The sequence below is a fragment of the Impatiens glandulifera genome, chromosome 1, assembly GCF_907164915.1.
Source record: "Impatiens glandulifera chromosome 1, dImpGla2.1, whole genome shotgun sequence".
NCBI lineage: Eukaryota > Viridiplantae > Streptophyta > Magnoliopsida > Ericales > Balsaminaceae > Impatiens > Impatiens glandulifera.
In genome coordinates, this window is record NC_061862.1 from 62,351,104 (window position 1) to 62,363,757 (window position 12,654).

At 30.8% G+C, this 12,654-nt stretch overlaps 1 protein-coding gene across 2 annotated transcripts; it reads left to right on the plus strand.

Moving 5' to 3' along the window:
- Positions 1-1,894: 1,894 nt before the first annotated feature.
- LOC124917851 (probable inactive leucine-rich repeat receptor-like protein kinase At3g03770) lies at positions 1,895-6,015 on the plus strand. 2 transcript variants are annotated; one of them, XM_047458141.1, is made up of 6 exons: positions 1,896-3,596; positions 3,686-3,819; positions 4,251-4,497; positions 4,574-4,817; positions 5,386-5,497; positions 5,613-6,015. In XM_047458141.1, exons 1-6 carry the CDS (start codon positions 2,252-2,254, stop codon positions 5,847-5,849), a joined length of 2,319 nt encoding a protein of 772 aa, XP_047314097.1. In that variant the 5' UTR covers positions 1,896-2,251; the 3' UTR covers positions 5,850-6,015. The 2 variants fall into 2 exon arrangements, with proteins under 2 accessions (XP_047314094.1, XP_047314097.1); XM_047458138.1 differs by lacking the exon at positions 5,613-6,015 and having other exon boundaries at positions 1,895-3,596; positions 4,574-4,907.
- Positions 6,016-12,654: the final 6,639 nt, after the last annotated feature.

The following is a 12,654-nucleotide window of genomic DNA, read 5'->3' on the forward strand; positions in this document are numbered from 1 at the left end:
TGAATAGAACAACCTCTGTTCAACTTACAACACTAAAATTTTACACAAAAAGAACAGTAGATGAATTATAGAATAATCTCAGGGAGAGTGAGTACAACGCTTAATGATTCTTAATTCGTACAGAGTGTTCAGTGAGCAAGAATTCAAGAACCGAGAAAGAGATACGTCTGTTGTCCTTGGATAGCTATATATACTTAAAATCGCACCAACGTTCGAATCTTCCTTTCGGACACGTGTCAACTATCAGATGGATGGACGCCAATAGTACAAGGTCGTATAGTAGAGGATATGTGTTTGATCGTGGGCGTACAGATTGTACTATAGAATATTTCCAAGAACGTGGTGTACGTGACGATACAGAACGTGAACTAGAATATTTGAATACGTGACACCTGTGCAATATAAGCGTGTTCAGCTATCTGGAAAGACGGCTGATAAGGAGTTGCTGATTGCCAAGCTGATGAGCTGAGTAGATAGTCAGATGCCTCTTCAGACGACTGTTGAAGCACGACATCAGACGCTTTTTTAGACTACACGTCTGAAGTTAGACGACGTCTACTCACGCACTTCTTCAGACCACGTCTGATGAAGTTAGACGACATCTATTTGCGCATTACTTCAGACCACGTCTGATGTAATTTAGACGACGTATACTCGCGCATTACTTTAGACCACGTCTGATGTAATTTAGACGACGTCTACTCGCGCATTACTTCAGACCACGTCTGATGTAATTTAGACGACGCATACTCGCGCATTACTTCATACCACGTCTGATGTAATTTAGACGACGTCTACTCGCGCATTACTTCAGACCACGTTTGTTGTAATTTAGACGACGTCTACTCGCGCATTACTTCAGACCACGTCTGATGTAATTTAGACGACGTCTACTCGCGCATTACTTCAGACCACGTCTGATGTAATTTAGACGACGTCTACTCGCGCATTACTTCAGACCACGTCTGATGTAATTTAGACGACGTCTACTCGCGCATTACTTCAGACCACGTCTGATGTAATTTAGACGACGTCTACTCGCGCATTACTTTAGACCACGTCTGATATAATTTAGGCGACGTCTACTTGTGCATTACTTCAAACCACGTCCGATGTAATTTAGACGATGTCTATATGCGCTTGCTTCAGACTGCGTCCGAAGATACATACTTTTTTAGATTTGTACCTGCAACGAAGACAAATTATCCAACTTAGTTTTGTTCAGACCACATCATCAAATTATGTCGTATTGATTTAATCTTATTCTCTTAAGATTATTAAATCATTTTTTCTTAATTAATTATTTCTCATTTAATTAATTTTTTTTTCTTTATTTGTAAAATTAGTTTACAATGATTATTTGTATACATGCCAGTTATCCAAAACATTATAAAATCTAATATATTATCTATTATATCGAAACTATTATTCAGGTAGAATTGTGAGAGACAGTATATATGATTTTAGGTCAACTTATTAGATAATTAGAGACTCTATTAACATTAAAAAAAATATAGTATAATCGATTTAATATCATTGAATTTAAATTTATCAAAAAAAATCAACTCAAATTGAATTCGTTATGATTAATAAGAAACAGTCACCAGGTTTAATACTCGTTATCCAATATAAAAACTGTTTATGGAAACTTGCTGCTAATTTTTAACAAAGCTAGTAGCAAAACTTATGAAGAAAACTAATCAAGGTAAAAAATTAACAAAAATGAAAAGTTTAAAGATAAGAATGAACTTTATGTCAATATTAATTATCGGATTTCTACTTTTTCTCATGACTCACGACAAATGCAGCAAAAGGACAACCGTTCGTCAATTACCAATCTCTAATTATTAGGCCTTGTTTGGATGCCAATCCATCTCACATAGTCACATAGACTACACTCTTTATTCTTCCATTTCTGCTTCCACCTTAAGAGAACCGACCCCATTAATGTCAGACACCTGTTTATCTCTTCTTCTTCCTCCTCTCCCATTTCTTCATAAATGCTCATCACCTTCCTTTATCTCTGCTTCAACTACCTCCATTATAGGCTATAACTCAACTTCTTCCCATTCCTGAGCCGGGTTTTTCCTGAAAGGAACAAACAAACTTCCTTAGACTTAGATTCTTATAAACACGGGTCATCGCTGAAGATTTCGGTCCACTAATTCCAGGTTCTCCATCTCTCTGCTCTATCTTCTTTATTTGTTCATCTGGGTCTTTGTTTACTAGTGGGGTCCTGTAAATCCACTCAATGGGTAACATTGTCTGGTTTCTTACACTATTTCTATCATGGGTATCCTTTATTCCCGACATCCACGGATTACAAACGTTCCAAACTCAACTTCTTCTCCAATTAAGGAAACATTTGGAGTATCCATGGCCGTTGGACACTTGGGAAAACGATAATGGAGAAGATGTGTGTAGATTACCGGCAACTCAACATATGAGCATAGTTTGTGATGGAGATTCAGTCACAGAGCTTAAAATAATGGGGGGGAGACTTTCAAATGTAACGGATTTTCATGGATTTGCAATTCCAAACCAGACATTATCACAGAGTTTCTCAATTGATTCATTTGTTACTACATTAACTAGGCTATCTTCTTTAAAGGTTCTTACTTTAGTGTCATTAGGGATCTGGGGTAAATTACCTGATAAAATCCATCGTTTATCGTCGACTCTTGAATTTCTCGACATGAGTTCTAATTTCCTTTATGGGGAAATCCCACCTGAGTTTTCTAGATTGGTGAATCTTCAAAGCTTGACATTTGATAGCAACTTCATTAATGATACAGTTCCAGAATGGTTAAGTTCTTTCTCAAACCTAACTTATTTAAGCTTGAAGAACAATATGTTCAAAGGGGAAATTCCATCTTCATTATGCAAAATGACATCTCTTAATACAATTTCCTTTTCCCACAATCAACTCTCCGGCAAATTACCCGATTTCGCCACGTTAACGAATCTACACCTGTTGGATTTGAGAGAGAATCAGTTCGATTCAGAACTCCCATTGATTCCCACAGGACTAACCACTCTTCTTCTCAGCAAGAACTCCATCTCCGGTGAGATTCCACCATCATTTGGAAAGCTCAATCAGCTTCAACATCTCGATTTATCTTACAATTCTCTAACTGGAACGCCACTTTCAGCTTTATTCTCGTTGCCCAACATCAGTTATCTCAACTTAGCGTCCAATAAGCTATCGGGTTCGTTTCCTGATCGGTTAACCTGTGGAAATGAACTTGGTTTCGTCGATATTTCTTCAAACAGATTGATGGGTTCACTTCCTAATTGCCTTGGAAACAACAAAGTTGTGAAATTTGAATGGAATTGTTTCTCTTTACATACTCAACAACGACAGTATCCAGAATCGCACTGCAAAGTGGCTGATATTGAGAAGAAAAAAGCTTCTAAATGGCGTTTAATTGGCATCATTGGAGGTATTGTTTTGTTAATATTAGTGTTGGCTCCAGCCATTGTTCTTCTTCTGCATAGAAGAAGGTTATGTATTCAGAATCGGTCGAGCCAGCATCAGAATTATATGCAGGAAAACTCTGTTGCTGGGATTTCATCTGAACTACTTGCAAATGCAAGTAAGAATCCATCATATCTGTTGGTTATCCATAAGAAGAAGAGATGAAAGTGTCTAATTAACACATTTTTTGTGCAATTTTTTCTTCAGGATTCATTTCTCAAGCATCAAAACTAGGAGCACAAGGTGCTCCAACTTATAGGTCTTTCTCCTTTGAAGAAATGGAAGAAGCCACCAACAATTTCGATAAGTCCACATTCCTAGGAGAGGGTTCCCTCGGAAAGGTACACAATGTCTTGTTAGTTTCTATTCTTTATTGACCATAATAATTGCTGAAACATACATGGATCAGTAACGAAGGATGGTTCATTAAAACGTTCTTCGGATCTTTGTTTGATCTTGGATCTCTCGGTTCTGAATCTGGATATGTAAAAAAGCGATCTTTCTGGATTGTCTGATGTGAGGATTAGAACCCTCTATCGATAATCCTTGAAGGTTTTTTGAGAGAGCACAAACCTCTGCCTCTACTTTATACTATTTTTTACATACTTATTATAGATGTTCACATAGACATTTAAACTTTATATTTTAATAGATCACTTTAATTTGACTTCATCTTTATTATGTTAACAACCAATATAAAATTAATTTGAACATATTGAACTAGATGTTAACTTAGCATTCCTAATTGTATGACTAATATTGATGACTCCAGGTTTATAAGGGAAGGCTAGAGAATGGAACTTATGTGGCCATTCGAGTCTTAGCTCCAGCCCGAAAATACTCAATTCGCAACCTAAAGGTCCGTTTGGATTTGCTTTCAAAGCTTCGCCATCCAAACCTTGTCAGTCTGTTGGGCCATTGCATAGATGGTTCTAACTCTCAAGATGATTCCATCATCAACAGAATTTTCCTAGTACAAGAATATGTTCCAAACGGAAATTTTCATTCTCATCTTTCAGGTTTGTGCATGTACAAAAAAGAGAAAAAAAAACATGCATTTTCTAGTGCTTAACCATTTTCCAAAAATGTTGACAGAAACCTCTCCTGAGAAGGCACTTATGTGGTCTGATAGATTAGCAATTCTAATTGGAGTGGCAAAGGCTGTGCATTTTCTACATACAGGAGTGCCTGCTTCGGTTAGTAATAGGTTGAAGTCGAATAACATATTGATTGACGAACATAGGATTGCCAAACTCAGTGACTATGGAATGTCGATCATGACAGAAGATTTTGAAAAACTTGAGGTATCATATGATTTAGTACTTTTACTTACTCCTATGTTCTTCTTTACTTTATTTGCTAGGTTAGTTTTAACATACAAATCTCATTGTGTCTTATTGTAGGGAAAAGCAGACATGTCTAAGTCATGGTAAGCATTTTGTCTTAGCCAGATATTTTTTCATTCTCGATGACAAAAGTTATGGACAATTCATTAACATGACTAAAAAATAATAAATCAAAAGTCTCAAGTTCGATTCTCACTTAAAACATCTTAATTTGAAGTGAGGTTATGACATTAGAAAAAAGAAAATAATATGCTTAAAAACAGCTAGACTGGAGTGGATCTGAGTTAGAATGGAAAAACATTATTAAATTTGTATATATATATATATATATATATAATTAAGATATATTCATACCATTATTTGAATTAATATTTGAATGAGATATTTGAAAAATAAATAAATAAATTTAGAATTTTTGGTTTTCAAACCTATATAGAGGTCCGGATTTGGGGTGATAATAAAAAAAGGTTTTATGAGTAGAAGTTCGACATGCATGAAACACTTTTTCTTGTTATTTGGTCTCATTTTCTTTTTGAGAAGATTAATCGTCTATTGTAACAGGCATATGAGTAAGATAGAAGACGATGTATACAAGTTCGGGTTCATATTACTTGAATCGCTGGTCGGGCCAACTGCCAACGCTAAAGGAGAAGCATTTTTGTTAAATGAAATGGTACAATATTCTTATTTAAAAAAACAGTTATTTGTATGAAATAAACTGCTTACTAGTTAACCAATCCAAAACTGTCCCAAGAATTATTTTTAACTTCATTTTCTTTTGGTTACAGACATCGTTTGGCAGCCAAAGCCACGATGGGCGAGGAAAAATAGTGGATCCAATCGTGTTAAGTACAAGCGTGCAAGAGTCACTATCAATAGTGATATCCATCACGAACAAATGCATATCACCTGAATCGTCTGTTCGGCCTTCCTTCGAAGATGTTCTTTGGAATTTGCAGTACGCAGCGCAAGTCCAGGCTAGTGCAGACGCAGATCAAAAGTCTGATACTGCTTCCCAATCATAGCTAACACACAAATTGCAATAATATTTTGTATGTTGTAACATGTGTAAATGACCCATTCTTTCATTACCAATTAGTATTTGTATTAATAGACTATTTCTCATAATACAAACAATATAAATACTGTTATTGAACATGTTATTTATTGAATGATTAGAACAATCAACCACCAAGCCAATAAATTTTGATTTTGATAATGTTGCAATATGCCTAAAAAGTATCTAAAACTCGAAGTTAAAAAAAAAATAGTGAATCAATGTAAACTGTCTTTATATAATAAAAATGATGAACATTGTTCACAAAACCTCAAAATATCCTCGAAGAACAATTCCACAAACATTTGCTATTTACAATGTAACTTGAATCTTCAAAGGTTGACTTTTTTTAAACCTTGGTAGATATCATATGCCTTTCATATATAGTCATGGTAGGTTGTGGGTTAATTTCTCATTATATTATATTATATATTTATTTAATTTTGTTTGCTTAAAATAGAATCCTGATTTTTGTAGGCTTTCTGGTGAAAACTGTTGGTAATGGAAGGGATGGATGGATGGATGAATGAATGATCAACCACTGCATTGGAGGTTTCTTGAAATATACATTCCATATTCAATAACTTTCTTAAATTGGTGTTTGCTTTAGAAAATTAATGTCCTATAATTAAACAAAATCCATAATTTCAACATTTGATGATGTTTTAATAATAATAATATTCCTTATTAAGCACAACCCTACATAATAATCTCATTATTATTAATATTTATATTCTTATTTGTCATCTTTTAAAAATTTCAATTTTGAAATAAGAGTTTATTAAAACATTATCATATTAATAATCTTCACTTCAATTTTAGTAGATTCTTAATTGAAATTGAATGCGAGACAATAGTTCTTATAGATGAGATTATTTTTATTTAAACTATTCTAATAAATTATACATTTTTTTTTAGTTAACACAAATTTAAACAACAAATTATTTTAAAAAATAAAAAGAATGCACCAAAGGAATTTTATTGAATGAATGTTGATTTTTTTTTGTCTGAAAATATTTGTTAGATCTTCTTTTTTCTGAAAATAATTATTTAAATAAAAATAGAATGGGTTCTACTTGCTTATTAATTATTCTGAAAATATTGGCTGAATTAATAATAACATATATATGCATCTATATAATATATAAAGATTAAGTTAATACTAATATTGTTGACTTAAGTACAGTACCTAATCTAACATGAAATATTAAATATAAGTTAATACTATATTTCTCATTCCCTTAATTTATTGTTATTTGTGACAAGTGACAACTGTTAGTTATATATAAACTAATTTTACTTTAATAAAAAAAAATGTTTTTTGATGACAACAAATGGTCTAATTAATTAAGAAAGTTGTATTTAGCATGATAATTAAATTTTTTTAAATAATTTTTTTTCCTTTAAACGTTGAAGGCTAACATGATCTAGACGTTCTAAATATGAATCATACTCGTAATTTTTGTTCTTTTATAAATCACTTTTTACACTTGAATTAACTTACTATGTTAACAAATATATTATATTAATAAAAATAATAATTTGATTTTTTTTTATATTTTTAATTTTGAATTGTCTCGTTTAAAGAGATTTTTTTTTTATAATTTTCAAATAATTGAAATGATAAATATCGAGATGATAAAAAAAAATCGCCCAACTAAAAGGCATGGAAGATGATAAAACTATCCTAATTTTTTTCTAACTTATAAAATATCTCCTTTCTATATCAATCAGACAAGCACTAAACATCACTAATCTGTCACGAGAAGTAACATTTTTCACCTAATTCTTTCCTTATTTTAATTAATTAATTTAAACAGTCCCCAAAACCCCTTTATTTTAATTAACTAATTTATTCATTGTAATCCCCAAAGCCCAAACAACTCACGTGTTATTATTATGCAAAATCACCTTGATTATGATATATTTTTTTATATTATTATACTTGCTAAAAAGCTAAAAATCAAGATTTACAAAAATAATTCAAAAACAAATTAAACCAAAAGATTAGACTAGAATATAATCAACATCTAAAAACCATTTTTAATTTTTGTTCTATTTTCAATTAATTAAAGTAAAAAATTGCATTATAATTGAGATTGTGATTTATACAAATTTTTAAATAAATAGAGAAAATAAATATTTTAATTTGAATATTTTTTAATAAATTTAAATGAGATAGATTAAAATAACATTTTAAAGACTTTTCTTTAGAATATTGTTACATTATTCTTAAAGTGTACACAACCTCAAACAAGTGAATAAAACATGTATCATTTGTTTTGTCCAAAAAAATACAAAAGCTTCCAGCTGTCCAATTTAGACCAATTAATCTTTGTACGGTGGTATGCAAGTTTAGTTTTTTTTTAATATATATTATTATTAAGTTTTCGTTGGATAAGATCATGTTTAATTTTTCTTAGCACGGACCATTTACAACCATAATTATCCCTTAATTCAAGAATTTTTTTAGTACGGTGGTATGCAAGTTTAGTTTTTATATATATATATTATTATTAAGTTTTTGTTGGGTAAGATCATGTTTAATTTTTTTTAACATGACCATTTACAATCATAACTATCCCTTAATTCGAGAGTTTTTAGTAAAATAAATTGAATTTAAGACTTTTGGTTTAGAATGTAAGACTAATTGTCACTCTTCAATGAGTTTGATATGCAAATAAGGCATGTTATTTATGCATTTATCAAATGAAGAATCATTTATGACACTGATTATGAAATTTTGTACAAAATCATTTAAAATACCTTAGTTTGGAGTGAAGTTATGACGATAATGTCAATTTTAACCTCTTACATTAAACAAAAAAAATACATTAAACAATTTATATATATATATATATATATATATAAATATAAATAAATAAACTGCACATATAAGATAAATAAGGTAAATTTACTCTTGTGAAAGAGCTTCTATTTGTCTTGTGAATGAATTTATGAAAGAGGTGGGGGTGAAGTTAGTTTGAATTGAAAAATGTTATTATTTTAAAATATTATTTCACTTAAAATAACATTGAATGAGATACTTAATTTTATTTTTGTAGAGTTGATATTTTTTAATTTTATTTTTGTTAAAGTTGATATTTTGTTTTGTTCAAACCCAAGTTAACTCTAAATTGAATTTCAAAATTAATTTACATTAAATTTTAAGAAGAAAGACCTGTACATTTGAACTCTCATGGAATAAACTTTGGAAGCACCATATTCATGGGAAATCTAAAATTCTCCTAGGAAGGATTATGAAATTCAAATGAAAGTTAGCTAGTTGGCTAGCACACTTATATGGAGATAAAAAATGTTTATTTATTTTTAACATTAGATTATCTTGACCATATTTTTCTAAGGTGTCATTTAGTGCAGGTCCATTTGGTTTTCTCTTAACAAATCAAATGAGATAAGTATTTCATTTTGACAAATTTAAAAGGGTTCATGTAAGTTAATTAAAAAAAAAAAATAGTGAAAATGAAATATGAAAATTTTTTATTTTAAAAAATCTTTTATTACTTTCTTTTCTTAGTGAATTATTTAAAAAAAAAAATATATTAACTAAGTTGGTTTAGGAAAATATATGTATGTCATCATTTATTTTCTTAATTTAAAAAAAATTAGGTGGCGATTGGTAATGGTAAGGTTATTAAAAATTGAAAAAAATTAAATAAGTTTATGATTGACTTCCCATTAAATATCTCAATCTCTCCCAAATTCGACGAGATTGTAAGTTATAAAATCATCGATAAAACCTCGTTTTCAAAAATCTAAATTTTCCGATAAGGGAAAAATTGATTCCCCTCACAATTTCTATATAAAAAAATGCGAATCGACGTAAAAATTTCAAACTTTCGCCGCGAAGTTAAACATCGTGCATTAGTTAAAGATAATAGAGAATTAAAATAAAATTTAATTATATAAAATCTCTAAAAAAGTTGAAAAGTATTTTTTTCCCTCTTATGACCCTTTTTTTTTTAACATTAAAGGGTGTTTCGTTTTTCTGTCCACCATTCAGATTTGTGTAACCATTCATATTTGTGTAACCATTCAGATTTGTGTAAGTGTTGTATTCGATACGCCATTTTGTTTAATCGGATTAAATATTTTATCATAGATTTTTATAATACGAATAATATTTTTAATTGTTGGTAGGTTTCATTGTTGCTCGTACTCTCCAATTATAGTTGATCCTAAAGTGAGACAAACTAGACAAACACATAAGACCCTCCTCCCTGGGCCTCTTAAAAAAAAACACTAAAGTTTGAACCTAAGACCTAAGTAAAATTATTATTATATTTAAGTGTACAAACTAAATTACTTATAATAAATTTGTACAAACTAGATTACTTATATTAAATTTGACCGAAATAACTAATTATGGCTCTTATTGAGGTCAATTGTAATTTGAGTTCTCTTCTTTTAAACTTCACAATTTGTAACTCTTTATTGGGGTAATTATAATTTGAGATATTTTCTTTTTAACCTCACAATTTGGAGCTCTTTATTATGGCCAATTACAATTAGGGATCTCTTCTTTCGAATCTCACAATTTGAGGTTTTACATTATCAAGTATGTACAAAATAGGGTTTTTTCATAACGGACATGGACATCCGTTCAAGAAATGTATTACGTGACCTTTATGTTAGATTCTTTAGTCTAAATCTTTAATCCTTAAGTCTATAATCTATATACTCTATGTCGATAAATTGAGATAAACTGTAATTGCGGAAACGTACCTAGATCTTGAATGAAGAACGGTTCATTAAGCCGTTCTTCGTTCTTCGTTATTCTCTTCTTCTTGATCTTGTATCTGGACCTGAATCTGAATGTGGATCTTCTCGTTCTGGATCTGGACCTGGATCGGAATGTTTGATGTGGGTGGGGTTTAAGTCTTCCAACCCTATATCGATAGTCTTCTTTAATATTCTTGAGAGGTGAATAATCAACCTTATTGTCTGATGAGAGAAACAAATAGGTAGGTTATCTATATGGGTTGGGGACCTAGCCCTAATATACCCATTTATTATTCGGCCCATCAACGAAATAATGAATGGTATTTCTGCTTCTACACAAATATGTCCCCATATTTATTATAGATGTCTAAATAAGCCCATAACCTTTATACTTTAATAGATCACTTTATTTGGGCTTTAATAACAACTAATATACAATTATTAAATAATATATGTACCCAAATATTGGAAATAATTCCAACAATTTTGACCAATTCTTTAAAAAAAAAATAATAATTATTAATTTGAAAATAATAATTCAAACTTGTTAGATTTTTTAGTCTAAATCTTTAATCCTTAAGTCTATAATCTATATACTCTATGTCGATAAATTGAGATAAACTGTAATTGCGGAAACGTACCTGGATCTTGAATGAAGAACGGTTCATTAAGCCGTTCTTCGTTCTTCGTTATTCTCTTCTTCTTGATCTTGGATCTGGACCTAAATCTGAATGTGGATCTTCTCGTTCTGGATCTGGACCTGGATCGGAATGTTTGATGTGGGTGGGGTTTAAGTCTTCCAACCCTATATCGATAGCCCTCTTTAATATTCTTGAGAGATGAATAATCAACCTTATTGTCTGATGAGAGAAACAAATAGGTAGGCTATCTATATGGGTTGGGGACCTAGCCCTAATGTACCTATTTATTATTCGGCCCATCAACGACATAATGAATGGTATTTCTGTTTCTACACAAATATGTCCCCATATTTATTATAGATGTCTAAATAAGCCCATAACCTTTATACTTTAATAGATCACTTTATTTGGACTTTAATCTTTATTATGATAACAACTAATATAAAATTATTAAATAATATATGTACCCAAATATTTGAAATAATTCCAACACTTTATAATTAAAATTTGAATAATGACATGTACTTCTAAATGCTATATTATTTTTTAAATAAATATCAGCTCATTAAAAATAATAAATGAAAAAGAAAACACTATATCTATTTCGACCCAAATTAAACTTCATTCCCGACTCCATCCCTTTCACCCTAGTTTGACTCCGCTACCCTTGACCTAGCTTATCTCCCCTCCTATTCACCTCGCGATGAAATGAAGTTGAGTCGGACTTAGGGCATTTAGAATTACGTGTCACTATTTTTTTCACAATAAAGGCCACATAATACATTTTTTTGACAGACGTCCATATCCGTTAGAGCAAAACCCATTTTGTACAAACCTAACAATACGGAGCTCCAAATTATGAGGTTCAAAAGAAGAGATTCCAAATCGTAATTGGCCCCAATAAGAAGCTCCAAATTATGAGGTTTGAATGAAGATGTCCCAAATTACAATTGGCTTTCAATAAGGAACCTCAATTTATAAGGTTCAAAAGAAGATGTCCTTAATTGCAATTAATACCCAATAAGGAGTCTCAATTTGTTATTTCAGCCCATTAAACTTAATACAAAATTATTGATATTTTTAATATAACAAAAACAATAATAAGAACAAGGGCCCTAAAACTTCAGGTCCGATTCTGTCTCCGATTGTTTTGGTGATTATTTCTTAAGTTCATATCCGTTTTTTTTCTTAACAACAAAGTATATAGAGTTAGTTTATATTTTTCCAATAAAGAGTCGTTGAAACAGATATTTCAGTTGTCGGTTCTCTTATAAGTATTCTTTTTCAATGTAGTTTACCAAACATCGGTCAATGATAATTTCCACTTTCGCTCATAATCTTTTGTAGAGATTGACACCGTTTGATTGCTTTGTTCGACTTGCTCTACTT

Excerpts from the sequence above, each read along its gene's own strand:
- LOC124917851 (XM_047458141.1), top strand. The coding sequence starts at position 2,252 with ATGGGTAACATTGTCTGGTTTCTTACACTATTTCTATCATGGGTATCC. Across the intron at positions 3,820-4,250 it reads GAGAGGGTTCCCTCGGAAAG|GTTTATAAGGGAAGGCTAGA; the intron begins GTACACAATGTC and ends TGATGACTCCAG. Across the intron at positions 5,498-5,612 it reads CATTTTTGTTAAATGAAATG|ACATCGTTTGGCAGCCAAAG; the intron begins GTACAATATTCT and ends TTTTGGTTACAG.